Source organism: Nothobranchius furzeri, chromosome 12 (assembly GCF_043380555.1).
Source record: "Nothobranchius furzeri strain GRZ-AD chromosome 12, NfurGRZ-RIMD1, whole genome shotgun sequence".
Classification (NCBI taxonomy): domain Eukaryota; kingdom Metazoa; phylum Chordata; class Actinopteri; order Cyprinodontiformes; family Nothobranchiidae; genus Nothobranchius; species Nothobranchius furzeri.
In genome coordinates, this window is record NC_091752.1 from 20302110 (window position 1) to 20325630 (window position 23521).

Genomic DNA, 23521 nt, shown 5'->3' on the forward strand with positions numbered 1-23521 from the left:
TTATTGCATGATTTGCAATAAAATGTTTGAGATTAGAGTTGTTTAATGCAGCAAAATCCCTCAACACTTTCCCAGGAACACTCTTCAAAACCATTGACTGTATTTTTAATGGCCGGGTCCGCCGCACCGGTCCGTAGGTTTCTGAAGAGCTAAATTGAAGCCCAGTGGGAAGTTCCGACCACAGCCACCTTGACGGTCTCATACGTTTTGTCACTTCCGAAAAATACAAATATGGAACTGTGAGTGTGTCAAGACTTGCGGGAGGCGTCTAACCCAAGACATGCAGAATCAACACGACAACTGGGGGCAAGTAAAAAGAAAGCCTTTTATTATGAAAACGGGAACTACACTAGTAAGTCCAGTGAGTAGGGTGCCGTAAGGCGACAGTCCAGAGTTCAGGTTCCGAGAACAGTGGGGAAGGTGGCGAGCCGAGGTGAGTAAGGACGGGGGTCCAAATGAGTGAGGTGGGTGAGGAAGCGGAGAGGGGAAGGGCAGGAGCCATGGAGGAGGATGGGACATAGTCCTGAAGATCCGGGGTTTTAGCGGCGAAGGTAGTGGGCGAGGTAGTGGGTTCCTAAACAGCGCAAAGCAGACAGGGGTTCAGAAGCGAGTCCAAAGTCATAATCCAAAAACAATCCAAGGTCAGAGATCCAAAAAATCCAATCACGAATACACAAGCGAGCAAACAGGCGAATACGAGTGGCAGGGGCTAACCAAAACTGTAGCAATCATCCGGCGTCGAGTGGTGTCTCCATCCTCCCTTTATACTAGAGCCTCTGATTGTGAATCCAGCTCAGCTGGTGTCCCCTCCGCTCTTCACCTGTGGAAAAGAACCTCAAAGATGGTTTATTGAGGAAGAGCACTCACCTCGGCTCGTGAATCATGACAAAGCGTGACTGTGAGCAGATGATTGACATGCATCAAAGTCTTAGCTGATGTAGCTAGGAGCTAACTGAGTTAACCGAAGCTAACAGAGGATGGCAGAGTTGCTCAACGACTCTGCCATCCTCTGCCTTCTAGGCTTTAACACATGAGGCCAAGGTCGAGACCTTCCCTAGAGCAAGCTGCTTCCTTTCAATCAAAAGGACATGCCCTCTAATTATTAATCATTTAAGCTTCAATTACATATAAACAACTGAGTCACAAAACAATTCATCCCCCTTGGAGTGGTCATGACACTAAACTTTAAATATTAAATCTAATCTAATGAAATCTATTTTGTTTTTAGATCCAGGCTGTAAACATGTTTATTTCTGCTGTGCAATAGGCATTTTTAACATGGGATTCAATGGGAACTTGCTGCTTTCTGGATCCAACCCCTAGTGTAAGTAAGTATGTAAGTAAATTTTATTTATATCACACTTATCACAAAGATAGAATCACAAAGTGCTTCGCATAGATCAAAACAAAATAAAACAGTCATGAAATCAAAATGATCTCAAAGCAGACTCAGATTAACATCAGAAAAAATAAAGTCATAAAATTATAAAATTTAATAAACAGATGAAAGATTAAAAGAAAATAAAAGGTTTAGTTAAAAGCAGCTTTAAATAAAAGGGTCTTTAGCTGTTTTCTAAAAGTGTCCAGACTGTAAATGCTGCGTAAGGATAAAGGAAGACCATTCCAGAGTCGAGGTGCAACAGTCTGGGAGCGATCACCTCGACTCTTGTATCTGGTCTTTGGAACTTCTAGAAGGTTCTGGTGTGTAGACCTGAGGGCTCGGGTTGGAGCATAAGGCTTTATTTAACAGTTCAGTAATATAGGGAGGAGTTTGACCATGTAGAGCATTGAAAGTTGTAATCAGGATTCTAAAATGGATTCTAAAGTTAACGGGTAACCAGTGCAGAGACATTAGAATAGGAGTGATGTGAGCTCTTGTGTTTGCTCCAGTTAGGAGCCTCGCTGCAGAGTTCTGGACCAACTCAAGGTGGTCAAGGGCTTTTTTCTTAAAACATGTGAAAAGTGTGTTACTGTAATCTAGATGGGAGGAGATAAAGGCATGGAGAACCATTTCAAGTTCATGTTTTGACACCAACCTTCGCAGTTTGGAGATATTCCGCACCAACATTTTTGAGTGACCTTCAAGAGACATTGATTGGTCAAAAATAACACCCAAATTCCTTAAGATTGTCTTGACGGCAGAAGATAAACAACCAAGTTTTAGACTAATCAGGGGAACCATGCTCTCAGGGGCAATGATCAGACATTCAGTCTTTTCAGAGTTTAACTGAAGGAAGTTATCTTCTAGCCAGATGGTGATAGCTGATAGACTCTCATCAATTATCTGTCCAAGAGGGTATATGTACAGCAGAAACAACAGTGGACCCAAAAATGAGCCTTGGGGTACCCCACAGAACAGATCAGTAGAATCTGACATGATTTGGTTTATTTTACTGTAACTTCTGTTAGAAAGGTACGATCTAAACCAGTTCCAGAGATCCTCACTGAGTCACAAAATCTGTTAATTAAGGTGCTGTGATCAACAGTGTCAACAGCTGCAGAAAAATCTAGCAATACTAACACTGTGAATTCCCCGTTATCTGCAGCCATCATGATGTCAGTGGAAACTTTAAGCAAAGCTGTTTCTGTTGAATGCTTTTTCCGAAAACCAGACTGGAATTGATCAAATCTGTTGTGTAGTTCCAGAAAAGTAATGAGTTGATCTGCCACAACCTTTTCCAATATTTTAGAGATAAAGGGTAATTTAGAAATGGGTCTGTAATTTTTAGGCTGAGATGAGTCCACACTTGGTTTTTTAAAGATAGGTTCAATTACTTTAGAAATTGAATAGTGGATGAGAGGGGAACTGCACATTTTGTCAGCTTCACTTTTGGCAAGATTTTTGGATGTGATACCTGAAAAAATGAAAATACACTTAGCTGGTTCCAAACAAATATAGGCTAAGGTTAATAGCAACCAAATGAGTCAACTGGGTTATAGCTGGCTAAAGAACAGCATGGATTTTTTGATAAAAAGTGTTCATAATGTTTAAAAATTAAGAAAACAAATGATTTCTCCAGTCGGCCTAATTCATAAGATAGTGTTGCAAGCAAGGGGTTGGGTGAAATGACAGTCATGGCCTCCACATTAATTCCATGTATTATAAACATATACAAATAAAAAAATCTGGACACAATCGGGACACTTTCTTTGGTCCAGTACTTGAGTCATTTTGCAGACTAAAAGTTTTACATTTCCCATGCAGAGCCAAAATATTTTAAACACACTTTCAGGAAAAAAGCCATTTAAGTCCTCCTGAAAAGCAACATAAGCAGTTTAAACAGATTTTAATTCCGTTTTATTCATTTCTTTGTGAGAAAATTTCTAAAATCTCAATTAACTGTGGCTGAGCAAGCAAAGTTAGTAAGTTATTTACACAAAACTGCTTTTATTAGGGAAGATTTGACCAATCACAAGCTCCTCCCTCTTCCTTGTCTCTCCCGTCTCCAACGTCCTACGTCATTATCATGCGTCCGTTTTGGTTCAGAAGCTGTCGCTCTGTTGCGGGCGACGAAGGGCACAGTTTTTGTAACCTCTCCGAAATTGAGCCGTAACTGAAATTTTCTCCAACCGAATCTGTTACCGGCGGTCTGGTGGATGGAACAGCAGTTTGTGTTTTTCGTTTCGGGTCTATTGAATGACCATGCGGGTTGGAAAAGCCAGCGGAGGTTGCTTCTGTAAGAAAATGACGCTAGTTATATGACAGGTTTCGCTGAAGACAATTTTTTTCTGTAGAGGCGCTCTTAATACAGTAACGGATGAGTATCCTGACTAACTCATAGCTGAACAAACCAAACCTACTTTTAGTAACTTATTTTTAGTGTTGTCCCACGTTGTACTGTTTTTCAAGTTTAAGTAACGCAGTGACAAACTATTTCAAGTGGTGAATAAATAGTTTTCTGTAAATATGTTCATCTTAGCTCATCAGACAGCAAATGCTGAAGTCTCAACATTTTTGTCTTATCTTGACACGCATATCTGCGAGCTCTAAGCCACATGTTTTTATTTAAATGAAGGCTAAAAGGAATGGATGTGGCAGATTCCTGAGCAGAGAAGATGACCTCGGAGGCTGCTGCCTCCTCCACCTCCCCCGCCACGGCGAGCAGCAGCCCCACTAACAGAGACTACTACTGGATTCGCTCTTTTGTAGCTGGAGGTAAAATCTGACACGTCTTATCTTCCTCGTGCTCACCATACCTTATATGCAGCTTTTGCATATCAAAATAAAATCAGTGATAGTCTGTAGCCTTTGTATGCAATAATGCATTTTGGGTTGGGCATCTTCCACCATTTAGCACGGACTCTAACTCCAGATTACAAGCGTGCCTTTATTGTTAGCTTGATATAAAATTTGTATAAACTAGTTAAACATTTCCTTCGGCTGTAAAAAGTGATTTCACTGTGAAGTGAAAGTTTAACTTTGTTTAATAGTCGTGATTCGTCTATTTAGGGGTAGCAGGATGCTGTGCCAAGACCACCATCGCTCCTCTGGACAGGGTCAAGATCCTTCTTCAAGGCCAGAGCCCCCATTACAGACATCTGGGTAAAACATCAGCTTCCAAACTAAAAAACACAGGAAATCATTATTTGTTGTCAGACATCTGTGAACCTTGTGAATTTTGCCTACAGGAGTGTTTTCCACTATCGCTGCTGTTCCAAAGAAAGAAGGCATCCTGGGCTTGTACAAGGGCAATGGGGCGATGATGGTCCGGATATTCCCTTATGGAGCCATTCAGTTCATGGCCTTTGACAAATATAAAACGGTACTGTGAGTACTTTTATTGTTGAGGAAAATTATTTCAAAGGGCAAAGTTATAAAAATGACTTTATTAGACTCTTGCTTTGTTCCTGTCTTCATCTGTGTGTGTGTGTGTGTGTGTGTGTGTGTGTGTGTGTGTGTGTGTGTGTGTGTGTTTTAAACAGCATTTGGCTCTTTTTGTGAATATGTTCATGCATCTTTTATGTAGTGTAATCATTAATCTCATGCTACTGGTTTTGATTCTGAAATTCAATTAACAGCTGCTCAATAAAAAGGTCGGGATCTCCGGACACATCCACCGCCTGATGGCAGGATCTATGGCAGGTACTGATTAGATCGGACCATCGTTACTGATGTGGATGTTTGTTTAAATGTACTTTTAAAATTGTTTTAACGTGTGTTGTGTGTTTCCAGGTATGACTGCGGTGATTTGCACCTACCCTCTGGATGTGATCCGAGCCAGGCTGGCCTTCCAGGTGACAGGAGATCACCGTTACTCTGGAATCGCCGATGTCTTCCGTTCCATCATCCACAAGGTGATTCAACATCCGATGACCTTTCTACAGAAATATTCATCAAAAAAATTAGGCCGTTTTTTTTTAATCGTTTTATTTTTGTACAGGAGGGAATGAGGGGGTTTTACCGAGGCTTGTCCCCAACACTTATTGGAATGGCACCATATGCAGGTGATTATTGATTCTTATGCACTGATGTAATCTGAGAGTCGCGTTTGAAGCCTGAGTTTTGCTCCCATCTCCAGGTCTCTCCTTCTTCACCTTCGGCACCCTGAAGAGTCTTGGCTTGAAGCATTTCCCGGAGCAGCTGGGACGCCCCTCGTCTGACAATCCTGATGTGCTCGTTCTGAAAACCCACATCAACCTGCTCTGTGGAGGGGTTGCCGGTGCCTTCGCTCAGACCGCCTCGTAAGTTTTGTGAACCAAGGATCAGAAACATTTCTATCTCGAGACTAGGGTTGTCATGGTAACCGGTGTAGCGGTAAACCCCGGTAAAAAAAGTTGACAATAATAATAACCGTCTTGTTTTTAAAAAACTGTATTATCTCGGTGGGTTTACCGTGGCTGCGGTGTAGGCGCGGTGACCCTTACCAGCCACCGTATCATCTGATGAAGTTGCGCGCTTCGTTGTTTACAACCAAAACTTTCTTGAAGCTAAAGCTGAAATAACGGCCAAAGGAGGAGACGGCAGCGGTCAGGAGGACATTTATTATCCCTCAAAGAAGACAAAGTCGGAAGTACGGGCATTTTTTGGATATTTGAAGAATGCCGAGGGACAGCTGATAGAAGACGGCTATCCTGTTTGCAGCACGTGCAGAAAAAGTGTCTGTGAAAGGCAGCAACACTTCAAATCTCATGACACATCTGCGTGACCATCACCCACAACTCTACAGTCAATGCAAGGCAAGCTAACGTTAGCGTTTTAGCTAAAATGCGTGATCCGAGGATTTGGGTTGAGGGAGAATGCAACGAGTCGCTACATAAAGCAGCCGCAGCGCCGCTACCTGCATATAAACCGTGTCGAGGACACCGCCATGTTGAAATGACGCTATGCATTACGGGGCTCCCAGGGGCAGATAAGAGTTGGTCTCTCTCCGAGAATAATTATGAATTTAACAATGATTACTGCCTGATGACATTTTCCCACATCTGCAAAGCTCACTGGAAGGACACAAACCGAGGACAATATTTTCCTGATATAGGGTTTATTACTCAAGTAAGGGTAAAAAGTATCTGATTAGAAGGCTACTTGAGTACTGAGTATCATCTGATCTAATATTTTTAAATGATGACATCAAACCGACAAAAAATAAGGAGTTATGGGCAAATATTGGTATTTTAAAGACTAAAGGGAAAAATGTAAACAAATAAACAACATAATTATAAAATAACACATTTTAGTCAAAATTTAGACACAAACTGATGACAATATTTCCTGACATACAGGGTTTATTTAGTTGTGTGAAAATGTAACACGTTTAAAAAAAATACCACGATAATACTGAAAACCGTGGTAATTTTGGTCACAATAACCGTGAGGTTACATTTTCACACCGTGACAACCCTACTCGAGACCCAGAGTTGCTGGGTTTGTGGACGACTATGCTGAGTCGTTGATGTATTTTTTTAGATATCCTTTGGATGTGGCGAGGAGACGAATGCAGCTGGGTACCGTGCTTCCTGACTCAGATAAATGTGGGTAAGTGTCGCTACTTTTCTAGTATTTAAATTTAGTTAATAACTAAAACATGTTTTGTTGTTTTATGATTAATCCTACTGAAAAAAATAACTCCAGAAACACATTGTTCATGTTGCTTGTGAACAGATCACCTATCAAGACTTTAAAGTTCGTGTACCAGCAGTATGGGATCAGGAGGGGATTGTACAGAGGCCTTTCTCTCAACTACATCCGCTGTGTCCCGTCCCAGGCCATGGCCTTCACCACCTACGAGTTCATGAAGCAGGTCCTCCACCTGAACTAGGCTGCTGCTGAGGTCTGCCTCCATGTTCTCTTACTGGAGCGACCTTAAACTCTCTCGGTACGTCTCACACTTCTCGAGTTCAGTGCCAGAGAGTCCGCTATGACGGAGGAAATCCACGACTGAACCCTGAATGGCTTTTGTTTCCTCACACCAGATATTAAACTCATCATCACTGAAAAGTTTTATTATTTTTTTATATAAATTTGTGGTGTTTTCTATTCGTTATGCTGGCGGCACCAAAACATTTCTTGAATGTGCATAAGCTAACTAATTAGCTTTCTTTGTTTGCTATTTAAAGAAATTTTAAGGTTTAAAATGATCAAAGAAGCGCAAGAAAGCATTTTTGTTTCTTTTGTGAAAAATAGATATTTTACATTTACTTCAGAATTCTATATTTGTACAGATTTATTTAGTTGTTTTTCTTTCTGCCAACATGTTGGAGCTCGTGTCCGTTTGCTGATTGATGGCAAAAGTGATAAAATATTTAGATTTAGTCGGGACCTTCCTCTTGACAACTTAACATAAACGCATCTCATCTGTATATCAGCTGATTTCTGCTTTTTTAGGTCTTAAGTAGACTCAAAGTTTGTTTTCAAATAGAAGTGTTCCCTTTTTATGTCGGTTAATTTGCACTTAATGTTCAGCCCGTGGCTCTGATTTTGAATGATGTCCAGCTCTAACATTAAAAGATGCTTATTGACACATCTGGAGGGGAATTGGCACTGTAGCTTTTATTTCATTCATAGATTTAGCACCTTGTTACCACTGGGTGGCACTGTTGCTATAAAATGTGTTAATCAGAGTTGGAAAGTCTATTATTTTGTAGAAGATGATTTGTTTGTCAGTGAAAAATCATGTTTGCAGAGCTAAAAATATCTGAACAACACATGACGTTTCATTTTAGACTTTATCTCTTTGTCAGTGATTAATGCACTTTGGGGCATTTTTATAGGGGAGTAGATGCAAATGCATTAGAATGACTATGAATATACAGGTGCTGGCCAGTAAATTAGAATATCATCAAAAGGTTGAAAATATTTCAGTAATTCCATTCAAAACGTGAAACTTGTACATTATATTCATGCAATGCACACAGACCAATGTATTTCCGATGTTTATTACGCTTAATTTTGATATTTATAGGTGACAACCAATGAAAACATCAAATCTGGTATCTCAGAAAATTAGAATATTCTAAAGGCCAATGAAAAAATGTTTGTTTCTCTAATGTTGGCCAACTGAAAAGAATGAACATGAAAAGAATGTGCATGTATAGCACTCAATACTTAGTCGGGGCTCCTTTTGCCTCAATAACTGCAGTAATGCGGCGTGGCATGGACTCGATCAGTCTGTGGCACTGCTTAGGTGTTATGAGAGCCCAGGTTGCTCTGATAGTCGTCTTCAGCTCCTCTGCATTGTTGGGTCTAGCGTATTGCATCCTCCGCTTCACAATACCCTATAGATTTTCTATGGGGTTAAGGTCAGGCGAGTTTGCTGGCCAATCAAGGACAGGGATACCATGGTCCTTGAACCAGGTGCTGGTGGTTTTGGCACTGTGTGCAGGTGCCAAGTCCTGTTGAAAGGTGAAGTCTGCATCCCCATAAAGTTGGTCAGCAGCAGGAAGCATGAAGTGCTCTAAAACTTCCTGGTAGACGGCTGCATTGACCCTGGACCTCAGGAAACAGAGTGGGCCAACACCGGCAGATGACATGGCACCCCACACCATCACTGACGGTGGAAACTTTACACTGGACCTCATGCAACGTGGATTCTGTGCTTCTCCGCTCTTCCTCCAGACTCTGGGTCCTTGATTTCCAAAGGAAATGCAGAACTTGCTTTCATCAGAAAACATAACTTTGGACCACTCAGCATCAGTCCAGTCCTTGTTGTCCTTGGCCCAGGCGAGACGCTTCTTGCGCTGTTTCTTGTTCAAGAGTGGCTTGACACACGGAATGCGACACCTGAATCCCATGTCTTTCATGAGTCTCCTCGTGGTGGTTCTTGAAGCGCTGACTCCAGCTGCAGTCCACTCTTTGTGGATCTCCCCCACATTTTTGAATGGGTTTGTCGTCACAATTCTCTGCAGGGTGCGGTTATCCCTAGAGCTTGTACATTTTTTTCTACCACATTTTTTCCGTCCCTTCGCCTGTCTGTTAATGTGCTTGGACACAGAGCTCTGCGAACAGCCAGCTTCTTTAGCAATCACCTTTTGTGTCTTGCCCTCCTTGTGCAAGGTGTCAATGATTGTCTTTTGGACAGCTGTTAAGTCAGAAGTCTTCCCCATGATTGTGGTGCCTTCAAAACAAGACTGAGGGACCTTTTAAAGGCCTTTGCAGGTGTTTTGAGTAAATCAGCTGATTAGAGTGGCAGCAGGTGTCTTCTATATTCAGCCTTTTCAGAATATTCTAATTTTTTGAGATACCAAATTTGGAGTTTTCATTAGTTGTCACTTATGAATATCAAATTTAAATGTAATGAACATTGGAAATACATTGGTCTGTGTGCATTGCATGAATATAATGTACAAGTTTCACGTTTTGAATGGAATTACTGAAATATTTTCAACCTTTTGATGATATTCTAATTTACTGGCCAGCACCTGTAAATATGGATTTTAGTAGGAAGCAGAAGTTTTATATTAGATTATGAAACATCCAAATGGAGCTAGCATTAAGCTGTAGCCTCCCATCACAGTTCACATCAAATATCCATCAGAGACGGATTGTTTCCCTTCTTCTGCTTCTCCTTTATCCTCATTTGAATAATTACAGGTCAGCCAAAGTACATGTTAGTGCCAAAACATAAACACGCTTAAAAGTTCTTTTAAAAAAGTAGCTTTATATCCCACAGGAGCTGCGGTTTTTAGGAAAATTAGAGTTTAAAAGGTTTTGGTCAAACTGAAAATATTTCTTTTAATCTTTGTAGTAAAACATGAAGAAAACGCACACAGACTGGTGCATTTATGGCTGTTAGAGGAAATGGATAAGTGGGAGTTTGAAGCCAAACTGAAATAGTTGATTAAACATGTAATTAATAAAATAAAAATAATACAGCAATCATTACAAAAATAATTAAAACAATAATATTTTGTTTATTTACTGAATATTCTGGAGGCGTTTGATTTGATTGGCAGCTACAGTTTAAGGAACAGAATAAAGATTTGAACATCTTTACGATTATCCATCTGCAGTCATTTTGGATGTTAAAAACTTTACTGATTTCTGTGGGAATTACGATATTTGACTGTTATTTATCAGTGCTGCAAGTGTACTCCTAATATCTACCCTGCTCCTGCTGCTAAAATGCAGACGTTTATGTACACATAGATCCTTTCTGTGTCGGGTTTTGTTAGATGTATCTTTTCAGTTTTATCTTCGGTGTCTGAATGAAATTTCATTCTCCAATCGGGGTATCTATGCTTTTTCGTACTTGCAAAATAAATTAGAAAAAGACATTGTTCTTCAGATGAGTTCAGTTTAGTCTAAATGTGAAGCGGCCTTGTCCTCTTTGGGTTACATTAAAGTTAAAGCTCTATGGAGAAAAACCACTGAAGGGCTCTCTGATGCATCTGCATGAATTTGACTGGAACAGGAATACACTGCCTGCTGTTGTTTGACGCCACACACAAATTTGACTGGTAAATGCAGCGTGTTGGTGTTTCTGCAGCCGCCGCTCGCTTCATTTCCACCACCTGACTCATCTCCATCTGTTATTTCTTGTCTGTTTGGACGAGATGAAAAAAATCAATTAAAAAAATAATGTGACATTGATTTAATTTAACTGAAACATCCTGGCTCTTTGGTTAGCCCTGCTTTTCCTTTGGTACCACTTACAGGGTGCGGCTCACTTCCTCTTGGCCTCTGAAAGGCTCTTTTGTTACTTTTCCCCTCTGATGCTACATATTTATGTATCGACCTGTCTGACGACACAGACGGGACTCAGTCTAAAGGTGGAGATGGTGACATCAGCTGCAGGTCACAGTTAGTGGTGTTCCTCCCCTGACCTGATTACACACCACTTTGGTGTTGGTGCAAGACAAAGAGAGAAGTGAGACGCTTCAGGTGGGGGTAAAAAGACAATTTTTGTTTTTTCCTTGCCACAAATCTTTATAGAAGACTTTTTGGGTTCCTCTCATCTCTTTGTGGCCACCATGCCAAATTACACGGTGACCATTGCCACGGGGAACCAGTGGTTCGCAGGGACTGATGACTACGTCTACATCACGCTGGTGGGCTCGGAGAAATGCAGCGAGAGAACGCTGCTCGACAAGCCTCTGTACAACGACTTTGAGAGGGGGGCGGTAAGTGGGATCGCAAGTTATGTTCAGATCTGCTGATTAGTTGGCAGTTGCAGAAGGGAGAAGTGTTATTTATCCCAACAAAACCCTCATGAGAAAACCACTGGTCCTCTCATGGTAAAATGATAACTGTATATACAGCACTTAACGTGCTATAAATCCAGTAACTGTAATATAAATCCAGTAACTGTAATATAAATCCAGTAACTGTAATATAAATCCAGTAACTGTAATATAAATCCAGTAACTGTTATGTAAATCCAGTAACACTGCATTCATTTCTTAAATTTTCAGGTTAAGGGACAAATATTGCATTTTGTGCAGTAAGGTGATGAACAATAAAATCAGGACTATATAAGAATAAATATGAAATGAAATGAATCCAGTTTTAAATGTTTTATAGGATTAAATAAGGGTCAAATTCACTTGATAGGCTTAACCTTCTGCTTTGTAAACTTTTTTAGATTCTTCAAAAATATCTAAAGGTTATTTGAGTGACGGATTAAATAATTTAAATGAGTCACAGATCAGTTCAAATGTCATAAAAGAAGAGGGTAACATCTTTATATTAAGCAGTTAATACTTTATTCAGTAGTTTATTAACGCTCAATAAAGCACTAAGTAACGTTACAAAAGGGACTTCTATTGTAAAGTGTTAATGACAGTAGCTACCAATCACACTGCAGGTGGACTCCTACGACGTGAGAGTTGGCGAGGACCTGGGCGACATCGTGTTGGTGAAGATCGAGAAGAAGAAATACTGGATGCAGGACGACTGGTACTGCAGGTACGTCACAGTCAAGACCCCAGATGGAGACTACGTGGAGTTCCCCTGCTTCCGCTGGCTGGTGGATGACAAGGAAGTGGTGCTGCGGGATGGACGAGGTAGTCGTGGATTCTTTCGTCTCTGAATGAATAAACTGTCTGAATCTCTTCAGGTCAGCCTTTATTTTTGTGTGTCTGTTGCAGCTTTTCTGCCTCAGGATGATAAAACCAGCCTGGTGAAGCAGCACAGACAGAAAGAGTTAGACACCAGGAGAAAAACCATCAGGTGAGCTGAAGGTCTCCCTATAATCTAAGAGGATGAAGCTTCTAACAGCTATGGCTGTCTGTAGGTGGAAGGAGTGGCAGCCGGGCATTCCCATGAGCATCGACTCAAACAAACACAGAGACCTGCCCAGAGACATCCAGTTTGACAGCGAGAAAGGAGTCGATTTCATCCTCAACTACAGTAAGGCGTACGTGCGGCCATCTGGTTTGAATAACAGAACTGGTTTCCAGTGAAGCCAGCTGATGCTTTCTAAAAGCCTCCAGGAAGCCACAGTCAGATGATAACACCTCAATGTCTGCCTTTGTTTTCCTGATCAAGAGTTACCTGGAAAAAAATAAACAGCACAGGTGTCAATGTGTGTGTGCAGAGAGATTTGCATTGTGCTTTCAGGTAGAAGCGAGTTCTCTAAAAAATACAATAACAAAACAAGTGCAAAACCATTGGTCACAGAGCGGCTTCAGATGTCGAGTATCAGATGTCAAATGAGCTGTACAAACATTAATGATTTACTTCAAAGGAGATGCAGTAAAATACACACCCTTGTGAGCAGTGCACACACACTTATACAAAAACAAATGTAATTCTCATTATTAGGGATGGAAGAAAATATTGACACATTGAAATATTGCAATATTTTGTGTTATGATACTGAATCAATATTTAAAAGCGGTGAATCGATTTTACATGCAAACATTTACTGTATTTCCATCTTTCAGTTCTTTTTAAAACACAGAAAAGGTTTATTTACCTGCAACGTTTCGTTTGCGGCTGCAAACATCATCAGGCTGACGCAGATGGTGGCGTCACTTCCTTCGTTTATCCGCGGTCAGCAGAGGACGTTGTCGCCCTCTGCTGACCGCTCTCCCCTCTCCGACGATGCAGTCCCATGCGCAATCCAACGAGTAAACTCCATCATCTCTGTTCATGGTCCCACATCCACGTCTCCTTATCTCTATAGCTTCCTTTATCCATCTTTTGTATTTTTGTTGTTCGGTGTTTATGATCCGTGTGTTGTCCCAGTCCATTACATGGTTTTCTCTTGTGCAGTGATCTGTTACGGCTGACTTCTTTATTGTGCTTTCTGCTTCTTGTTTCGTTGCTCTTGTGTGTTTTCGACTTGCCTCTTTCTCGCACTCCTTTCTATGTTCTATTGTTCGTGTGTTGAGTTGGCGTCCGGTTTCTCCCATGAATGTTTTATTGCAGAGTTTGCATGGGATTTTGTAAACGACTCCACATCGCGCATGGGACTGCATCATCGGAGAGCAGGCAGCAGCAGCAGAGGGCGACAACGTCCTCTGCTGCCCGCGGATAAACGAAGGAAGTGACGCCACCATCGGCGTCAGCCTGATGATGTTTGCCGCCGCAAACGAAACGTTGCAGGTAAATAAACCTTTCCTGAGAAAGAACTGAAAGATGGAATTAGAAACTCAACACAGCAAGAACACACCAAATATGTTTACTGTATTTCTTTTGTGTGGTGCAATTCATACTCCAGCAGCTAGGTGGCAGCAGATTTTACCATCTTCAAATAACTGAACAATGAGATCTCATGAAAACGCTGGATGTGTCTTGGAAGCGTCTGGCCTGAGTTTTCCAATTAAATTCAGTCTTAAAAATTGCAAATATTGTCTGACATTTAGTATTGCGATGTATCGTATTGTGATTTATATATCGCATCGCCAGATTCTTGCCAATACACACTCCTACTAATTAAAGTTTTCCCCTACTTTGCATATGTTTGAAGCGTAATGTAAGATACAAACCAGATTTCTGATTCATTTTCAGGTAGCAAAAATATATTTTTTAATGTTAATTGTGACTAATATGATTAATTCAACAGTAATGTTGGTGATTTTTCAGAATAGAGAACCTGTGTGTGAACCGGTTCATGCACATGTTCCAGTCTTCGTGGAGTGACTTTGGAGATTTTGAGAAAATCTTTGTGAGAATCAAAAACACAATCTCAGGTCAGTGCCACATTCATTAATTAGATTTTTTTATAGTGTCATCTGAACTTATTTTCTGTATTTTGTTTTTCTTCAGAGTATGTGATGCAACACTGGAAGGAAGATTTCATGTTTGGGTATCAGTTTCTGAATGGCTGCAACCCGGTGTTGATCAGGAAGTGCACCAAACTCCCTGACACGTTCCCTGTCACTCATGAGATGGTTTCCGTCAGTCTGGAGAGGGAAATGACCCTGGAGCAGGAAATGGAGGTTGAAATTTTCTGGTTCAGTTAAAGGGAACATTATGCAAAACTCACCTTTTGTGCTGCCATGTTGGTCTCTACTGCTTCTATAAACACTTCCAATGGGAATTAGATCAAGCCATCCATATGTTTGTCGGTGTTTGGTTTTGGGAATTATATGCCTAAAATAAGCTGTGTCAAAAAGCCCCCATTTGTGATGCCACAAACCAAGAAGGTAGCATAGAACTACCTCTCACCTGCAAATGAGAGCTGCTGCTGGAGCGGTTACTTCAAGCCCCTCCTGGATATCAGAGCTTCTTAGCATATAGCAGCCATGGTGGGGATGGGTGGGCGTGGCCAACTCCATCTTGTTATCCTAAAGTTACTGAGATGGCTCATTCTGGAAGGTTCTGAAACAGTCAAGAATAAAAACTGCTGAAATTGCGTAAGAGGGACTTTGTGCAGAGTTTCATAAACAGATTATATTGACATTATAACTATTATAACTCAACAAAAAGTCAACATACCCCCTTTAAATTATTTGACCTCCCATCCCATTTTAAAGGTACAATAAGTAAGAAATTTAAAGTGAAATAATCACAAAACAGTCTAATGTCTCAATCGTGTTGGAAGGAAGGTTACATTAAAACAGATTTCCTTGTCAGCCGACTAGGGTGTTGTATTTTTCCTTTCAGATAGGCTGAACAGGGACATAGTAATGTTTACAACCTGTGAACCCGAGGGGTTGGTGAGTCTGCGCCAGCGTACGCTGCTGCATTGGAACTTGTAGTTTGACACCGAGAAACGAAGGAAAATGAGGACACTTACGGTTGCAGATGGTGTAGAGGAGCGTGGGAGCTCTGGAATCGCTCAGCATGAGTGAGAAGCCGTGACGATGAAACGGGTTGAGCTGTGGTCGTCTGACTGGAACTGGATCGGCGGTAACGACCAGGGAGCCACTAGATGAGGTGAACATGGAAGCTCTAGGTGCGCGACGTGAGGGAGTGAGCTGACGCGCTGGAAAAGTAAAAGTTAAACCAACTCAAAAACACACTACCGTGCTGGACGCCGTTAACCGATCCGAACTGGGAATGCTAAGACCACGGACAGAGAGCAATGACTTAGCCCCGATTGTTCAAATCAAATCAAAATTTATTTATGAAGCACTTCTCATGCAAATGCAGCTTAAAGCGCTTTACAATATTAAAAACAACCAGACAGCAGTCGGTTTCCCACCCCTCCCACACAGATTCACATAAGAGATCCCCTTTGTTTCTCCCTCCTCCCACCCTCAATCCCGTCCCAAGCAGATGCAAACTCCTGCACGCACGCACGCACGCCCACACACACACACACACACACACACACACACACACACACACACACACACACACACACACACACACATACACACACACACATACACACACACACACACACACACACACACACACACACAATAGAGAAAGGGCAGCTGGCTGAGTGCAGATGTAGTTGATACAAAGAAGACGAAAACGCCATCAAAGGAGCCAACTGCACCGGGGGCACCAAGATTGGCAGCAATAGCCTTGGCAAGAGTAAACATGGGAAGCACCCCGGCCGCCACAGCCCACCGCTGCCCCCGGGGCAGCCGGCCCCCACAGAGGAAACACTAGTTTACTAATGAGACTAAGATAACAGTTAAGAAACAAATTAAACATAAACAGCTGATAAATAAAAATCTAAAACACAGTGATAAAAGATGACCAAGTAGAAACATATAATTACATTTATAAAATATTGTACTACAAATTATTAAGACTAGTTAAAACTAATAATTATTGCAAGTAAAAATAAATATGTAAGAAAATATGTGTTATTTAATTAAGAGTAGTAAGTAATAAAACACTGATAAAATATATGTTAAAATAAAAATAAATAAAAAGGTAAAAACTGACTAAAATAGATCAAAATCACTTAAAAGCTATACTAAAAAGTCGAGTCTTGAGCCTGGCCTTAAAAACAAGAACACTCTCTACGGCCCTGAGATCCTCTGGCAGATTGTTCCAGAGGTGAGTGCCATAAAACTGGAAGGATGCCTCGCCTTGGTAGTGTGTCCTGACTTTTGGAATGACAAGGAGATGGCTGCCAGAGGAGCGCAGGGGCCGCGAAGGCTCGTATTTATGAAGCAGTTCTAAGAGATAAGAAGGCCCAAGACCATTAAGACATTTAAAAACCATTAAAAGAACCTTAAAATCAATCTTGAAACATACAGGAAGCCAATGCAGCTTGTTTAAGAGTGATTTAATGTGCTCCTGCCTCCTGGTCTTAGTCAGGACATGAGCTGCTGAATTTTGTAGGAGTTGTAATACTGAGGTACTCTTTTTTTTTTTTTTTTTTGGAAGACCAGAAAGCAGGGCATTACAGTAATCAATTCTACTGGTGATAAAAGCATGCATCAGCGTCTCTGTATCGGCCAGAGAGAGAAAGGGGCGGACTCTGGCGATGTTTTTCAGGTGATAAAAACCAATTTTTGTAATATTAATGTGGGGAATAAAAGTTAGCTCAGAGTCAAAAATAACACCCAGGTTCTTCACTTGAGAAGACAAATTAATATTTAGTGACTGTAGCTTTGGAAAAAGTTTCTCTCTCTGGGTCTCAGGACCGATGACTAAAACTTCGGTTTTGTCCCGGTTAAGCTGGAGAAAGTTTTCTGACATCCAGGATTCAATATCCGAAATACAATTAAAAAGGGCATCCAATGGTGCCAGAGATGTACAACTGTGTATCATCTGCATAACTGTGAAATTGCACTCTGTGTCATCCGATGACGCCACCAAGTGGAAGCTTATACAGATTAAAAAGCACTGGGCCTAAAATCGAACCCTGGGGCACACCACAAGTAATCTCACAGGTCTTGGAACAGAAGGTATCTAGACTTGCCATAAAAGTCCTGTCATTGAGATACGAAGTAAACCATTTATGGACAGCACCAGAGAGGCCAATGTGTTTTAACCGGTTTAAAAGAATTTTGTGGTCCACTGTGTTAAAGACAGCGCTTAAATCCAGTAGAACCAGAACTGTCACTTTCTGTGCATCATAATTTATTCTTACGTCATTCAAAACTCTTAACAGGGCCGTCTCAGTGCTGTGGTTTACTCTAAAACCAGACTGAAATTTCTCTAGGACATTATGTGCATTAATAAAATCATTAAGCTGTATTAAAACAAGCGTTTCTAAAATTTTACTTAACAATGGTAAGTTAGATATCGGTCTGAAGTTGTTAAAATCACTAAAAGTTTCTCTTCTTCAACAGGGGCCTCACCACTGCCCCCTTTAAAGGCAGCAGGAAAGACCCCTGTTTGAAGAGAACAGTTCATCATGGTTAAAATCTCATCTCTAAAATATTCATAAAACGGCTTAAAAAACGAAGTAGGAACTGGATCTAAAAGAGAAAACCTTATCTAGAGTTTCAGCCTCAACCAGGACAAAACTGTCCAGTGTTTCCTCTGGTAAAGGTACACACTCAGATTTCGATAAAACCATGTCACTGTGAGAGGATAAAATGTTGCATCTGATTGTGTGTACCTTCCCTCTGAAGTGGCCTGCAAGCTCCTAACAGAGAGAGTTTGATGGTGTTTCCTGAGATGCATCAGTGTTTTTGTTAAAAACTTCATTGTTGTGAGGTACTTCCTGAAATGGTGAGCATGATGACGTGGAGAGGTGGAAACTGGTACAGGGAATGCTGGGAAGTGGAGTTCAGGTGGTGTCTAGTGTAGAGCGGATGGCTGGAGGACTAGAATAATGACACTGGGCAGCAAAAGCAACATTATTTTGTAAAGATCCTAAACCAGTAACAGGAGCAACCCAGAAGTTAATTCTTGTGCCTCTAGGAAGCCACGGCATCTTTTAGATTCACTCTAATATCAAACGAAGAAAGCTAGAGGCTAACATTGAGCTAACAATTCTAACAGTAAATTAGAAAAAAAAATTGTCAGCTCTAAAAATATCACGCTATTTTTTAAACTACCAATACCTCGATATTACAGCGAACTGTATTACTCATCATCAGTATATTACTACTGTATTACTAATATGTATTACACACTACAAATGTATACTACTCCTCAACTTACTGTGTATGACTCGTCTTTGCTCGTCATCTAAAACCTGGAGCTGAGCCGTTGCTAGCAACAGCCATGAAACTCAGGAGAATCACTCGTTTGTTCTTAAAATAGACTGCAGTAAACAAATGTGACCACAGGATGTCATGCTTACTCAATTCTTACATATTACACCTTTAAGGACAAAATACACATGCTGGTTTCATTCTACTAGAGATCAATAGTGTGTCTCTTATTGTGTAACTGATGCACAGTTTGAATGGTTTTAGGCAGGTAACCTCTACATCGTGGACTTTGAGATCTTGGAGGGCATCAGTGCAAACTGTACAGACCCGCAGACGGTTCAGTACCTGGCGGCTCCTATCTGTCTGCTCTACAAGGGCGTGCAAAACAAGATCCTGCCCATAGCCATACAGGTTGAGAGATGCGACAATTAATGATGAAAACATGGCTTTTCTCTGTGCTTTCTATTGAACTCTGCTTGTTTTTGTTCAGCTTGGCCAGAATCCAGATAAAAACCCAATTTTCCTCCCCACTGATGGTCAATATGACTGGCTGCTGGCTAAGATCTGGGTCCGGTCAGCTGACTTTCAGTACCACCAGAACGTCACACACCTACTCAGGACACATCTGATAACAGAGGTGTTTGCCATCGCCATGTTTAGACAGCTTCCTGCCGTTCACCCCGTGTTTAAGGTAAAGGGTGTTTCATTAAATCTGACTCAGTGTTTGACTGGTGGTTTGACTAATTTCTTTTTTCTTACAGCTACTTATTCCACACATTCGTTTCACCATCGCCATCAACACCAAGGCCAGAGAGCAGCTCATCTGTGAGCATGGGATCTTTGACAAGGTGAGTTTGTTGATCAAAAAGGATAGCACAAAAAATATTTAAAACAGAAAAATATAAAAAGCAATGGTGCAAATGAATGAGTGATGTTCCATATCAGAGTATGATTACAGTCTTATTTGTTTTTAATATAATTATTTTTTTTTGAAAAGTTGATTTTTGGCCTCTATGGTTCCTGAGAATAGAAAAGCAGCATTTATTTTTTTTTATCCAAGAAAAAGTCACTTTATTATCTTTTCAGATTCAACAGTGTCAGCTGTAATTTAATCTAGCTGCAGATAATCGAAAGTTTTCTTGGTAAATAAACTATTAACCCTGATAAAGTGTAAAATTTTTAACATTTCTGAAAAAAACTTAACATTTGTTGGTTTTACAGATTATTTTATGTAAAAGTAAAGGGATGTTCCACCCAAAGTGAAATTTAGTTAGATAAGTGGGTAAAAGCATTTTGTAACCAGCGCAGCCCTTTTCCAAATCTAGCAGTATTCTGTTAGCTTTAGCTTAGCATAAACAATGAAAGTGAATGGTAACAGCTAGCACCACTGTAAGCCAGCGCTGCTAGGCACAAGGACATGACACAGTGACACGATGTCTGGCAGATGTTGTCACTTCCGAGTTTAATGTATAACATTTAGAACATTTAAACCTAATGACAGTAAACGACAGGTTTTGGGGCTGCTGGGTTGTGTCCTGCCTTGCAGCAGTAGCTTACCCAAGTAAAAACCATCTCCTGTAATTCCTTTGTGTTACTTATTTATTTCAGCTTGCAGTCAATATGATTATTGAGGTCTTCCAGAAAAATTAGGATCATTATTCAGCAATTTTCTTGACTTTTTCATTTGAAATGCTAGCTATTACCATTCACTTACAATGTTTATGCTAAGCTAAAGCTAACAGATTACTACCAGGTTAGAAGAATGATGCGTTTTACCTCTTGTCTAAATCTGGGGAATGTGGCAACAGACTGAATTTCACTTAGGGGCACATCCCTTTAAACATAAGTCAAAGCAACAAAAAAATATTATAATTCATTTAAAAATGACCGTAAAATTTAGGGATGCACAATATCTACATCAATATTGACCAATGTAATTTTGTCACTGCTCTTTTAACGTCTTTTTTAATTTAATTTTATTTCTGTATACTAATTTGATTTCAAAATATACAGTTTTAGGTTTTCATTGTTTTTTCTTACACCTGGAAAGCACATTTAATCGCCTCTGTGTATGAATGTGCTACATAAACATAGCCACCTTGCCTATTTTTACAAATCAGTATCTCTCTGATGTCACATGGTGGTGGTCACGTGACAGTGATAGGGTTAAAGCACATGATTGTGGGGTTGTCTAAAGAAGAGAAGTGATTTAGTTGGTGTGGTTGCTTCTACACTGCGTCAGAAGAGTGCAGAACTCGGTCGTGGGGTGGAACTTATGGTTGTCTTTCACGCAACTGGACAGTGCTTGGACCAATCAAAATGTGACATTTTCATAGCGAGGAAAATCAGTCAACAGGGCAGTCTGCCATATACCATCGAAGACGTACCGTTATCTGTTCAAATAAAGGATGCGTCAAACAAGCGCCGTTCCTGAGCCAACGCCATTGTTTTGCTTTGTGGCAGCTCTCCCGTCCTAAAGGAAAAGCTCTGACTTGGTGCAAAGCCCATTGAGTGCTGTGATTGGCCTGGACAAAACTTAGCCAAGACAATGGTAGATCTGCTGAGGCTACAATGGTGCACGGCTAGATCGACCTGCTGAGGAAAATCTTTTGCTACTGCTACAGTTGGTCTCGATTTCTAGTCTAATATATAAAATCTGTAAATATCAGTTACCGACCAGAGCAGCAGTATTATCGGTGCATCCCTACTATAAACCATAATAGCCGTCACCAAACGAGCTGATATTCCATGCATTTTATTCTCATGTAGGCCAATGCAACAGGTGGAGGTGGTCATGTCCAGCTGATCCAGAAGGCCACAAAGGATCTGACCTTCAGGTCTCTCTGCTTCCCTGATGCGATCAAGAGTCGCGGCGTAGACAGCGAGGAGGACCTGCCCACCTATTTCTACAGAGATGATGGCTACAAGGTGTGGGACGCCACCAAAAGGTGAGCAGCAGCTCAAATTGAAGAGTCTGCCTCACTGATGGAGGTTTTAGAGGAAGTTGCTGGGTTAATTGCTGTGCAACAGCAATTCAAGAACAGAGAAGTGAAAGCACCAACTTCCTCTGTGACACCAGTCTTCTTTTTCTGGGCAGCTTTGTGTCTGATGTGGTGAGTATTTACTACAACAGCGATGAAAGGGTGAGGGAAGACGAGGAGATCCAGGCCTTTGTTAAAGACGCCTGCAGCTTCGGCATGCAGGATTTTGATCATTGTGGTAGGTACTACTTCCTGTCAGCATCTCAACAAACACATTTCTAGTCCTCACATCCAACAGAGAGTAGTTATTCACCTCTGAGTTTAAAGTAGGAGATTCTGGAGAGCCAGCTTTAGAAGTCTGGCTCAGAAAAGGCTGAGTGATGTTGTAAGGTCATCCTGTGTTTTACCATCATTTGAGCAAGGATCTTTTTTCAGCATCGCTTGCAAAAGAAGAGTGTTTCACAAGGATTAACCTTCACTTCCACGTCTTCAATCTGTGCACAGAGTTTCCCAAGTCCCTGAAATCACTTGACGAGCTGATCGAGTACTTGACCGTTGTTATTTTCACGGCTTCTGCCCAGCATGCAGCGGTGAACTTTGGGCAGGTAGGTTACAACAACATGAGCAACGCCTTCAGCATTTTTACTAACAAATAAAAGTGAAGAAAGAAAGTCTTCAAGCAGAAAAACAGGCCGTCTTCATATTTTCCTGACGTTTCCATGACGTATGTGTTGGTGTAGTATGACTGGTGTTCCTGGATTCCCAATGCTCCATCCACCATGAGGAAGCCCCCCCCACAGGAGAAGGGCCTGGCAAACGTGAACACAATCATCGAGACGCTGCCGGATCGTGGTCGTTCCAGCTGGCACCTGGGGGCCGTTTGGGCCCTCAGCCAGTACCAGGAGAATGAGGTAATGTAGAACGAACACACACACACACACACACACACACACACACACACACACACACACACACACTCTAAACCTATTGAAACCTCATTTAGCCTCTTGGATAATAACCGTCTCTCTGGCTGCAGCTCTACCTGGGCATGTACCCTGACGAACACTTCATCGAGAAGCCGGTGAAGGCGGCCATGGAGAAGTTCAGGAAGAAGCTGTCAGAGATAACCGGCTTCATCAAGGGCAGGAACGAGGGAAAGAAGCTGCCATACTACAACATGTCCCCTGACAAAATCCCCAACAGTGTTGCTGTTTGAGGAATGAAACTCTTCATGTTTAAAAAAAATAAACCACTTCAAAGTGATTCAGATACTTGGATCTGCTGAAAACATTTTCCTTTGTTTTCCTCATCACCATTCGCTTGTTTCACTAGCCGAGTCTGATCAGAGGCAGGATGGGTTTTGTTTCTGCTATGAAAGAGATTGAAGATGAAATTACAATTTGCTTGCATAATAAGCTAAAGCTGAGCATTTTTAATATAAAACATCTAACTGCAGGCCTCATGAGGCTTTGAAAGCACAATTAAACGTTAGTACAAATTCTGACTGAAAAATAAACGGAATTACTTGCATAAAAGCCTGGACTTTTTTTGTAATCTAACAAATAATGGAGCTTCAAACTAATCAAGAATTTTCACAAAAAGGACACAAAAAGAACGACGAACTGGAAAAAAGACTCAAT

The 23521-nt window shown here is 41.1% G+C and overlaps 2 protein-coding genes across 3 annotated transcripts; both read left to right on the forward strand.

The window, feature by feature from the left end:
- Nucleotides 1–3484: 3484 nt before the first annotated feature.
- Nucleotides 3485–7966, forward strand: slc25a16 (solute carrier family 25 member 16). Of its 2 annotated transcripts, none has more exons than XM_015944370.3 (10): nt 3485–3677; nt 4017–4156; nt 4451–4543; nt 4630–4763; nt 5020–5083; nt 5174–5295; nt 5382–5445; nt 5520–5682; nt 6905–6973; nt 7100–7966. In XM_015944370.3, the coding sequence occupies exons 2-10, from the start codon at nt 4057–4059 to the stop codon at nt 7254–7256; spliced, it is 966 nt and encodes a 321-aa protein (XP_015799856.3). In that variant the 5' UTR covers nt 3485–3677; nt 4017–4056; the 3' UTR covers nt 7257–7966. The 2 variants fall into 2 exon arrangements, with proteins under 2 accessions (XP_015799856.3, XP_015799857.3); XM_015944371.3 differs by having other exon boundaries at nt 6905–6969; nt 7100–7266.
- Nucleotides 7967–11173: 3207 nt separating this feature from the next.
- alox5a (arachidonate 5-lipoxygenase a) lies at nt 11174–23327 on the forward strand. The gene is made up of 14 exons (XM_015944367.3): nt 11174–11556; nt 12240–12438; nt 12523–12604; nt 12669–12791; nt 14465–14571; nt 14648–14820; nt 19165–19311; nt 19391–19591; nt 19662–19748; nt 21670–21848; nt 21998–22119; nt 22386–22486; nt 22622–22792; nt 22918–23327. Exons 1-14 carry the CDS (start codon nt 11407–11409, stop codon nt 23095–23097), a joined length of 2022 nt encoding a protein of 673 aa, XP_015799853.1. The 5' UTR covers nt 11174–11406; the 3' UTR covers nt 23098–23327.
- Nucleotides 23328–23521: the final 194 nt, after the last annotated feature.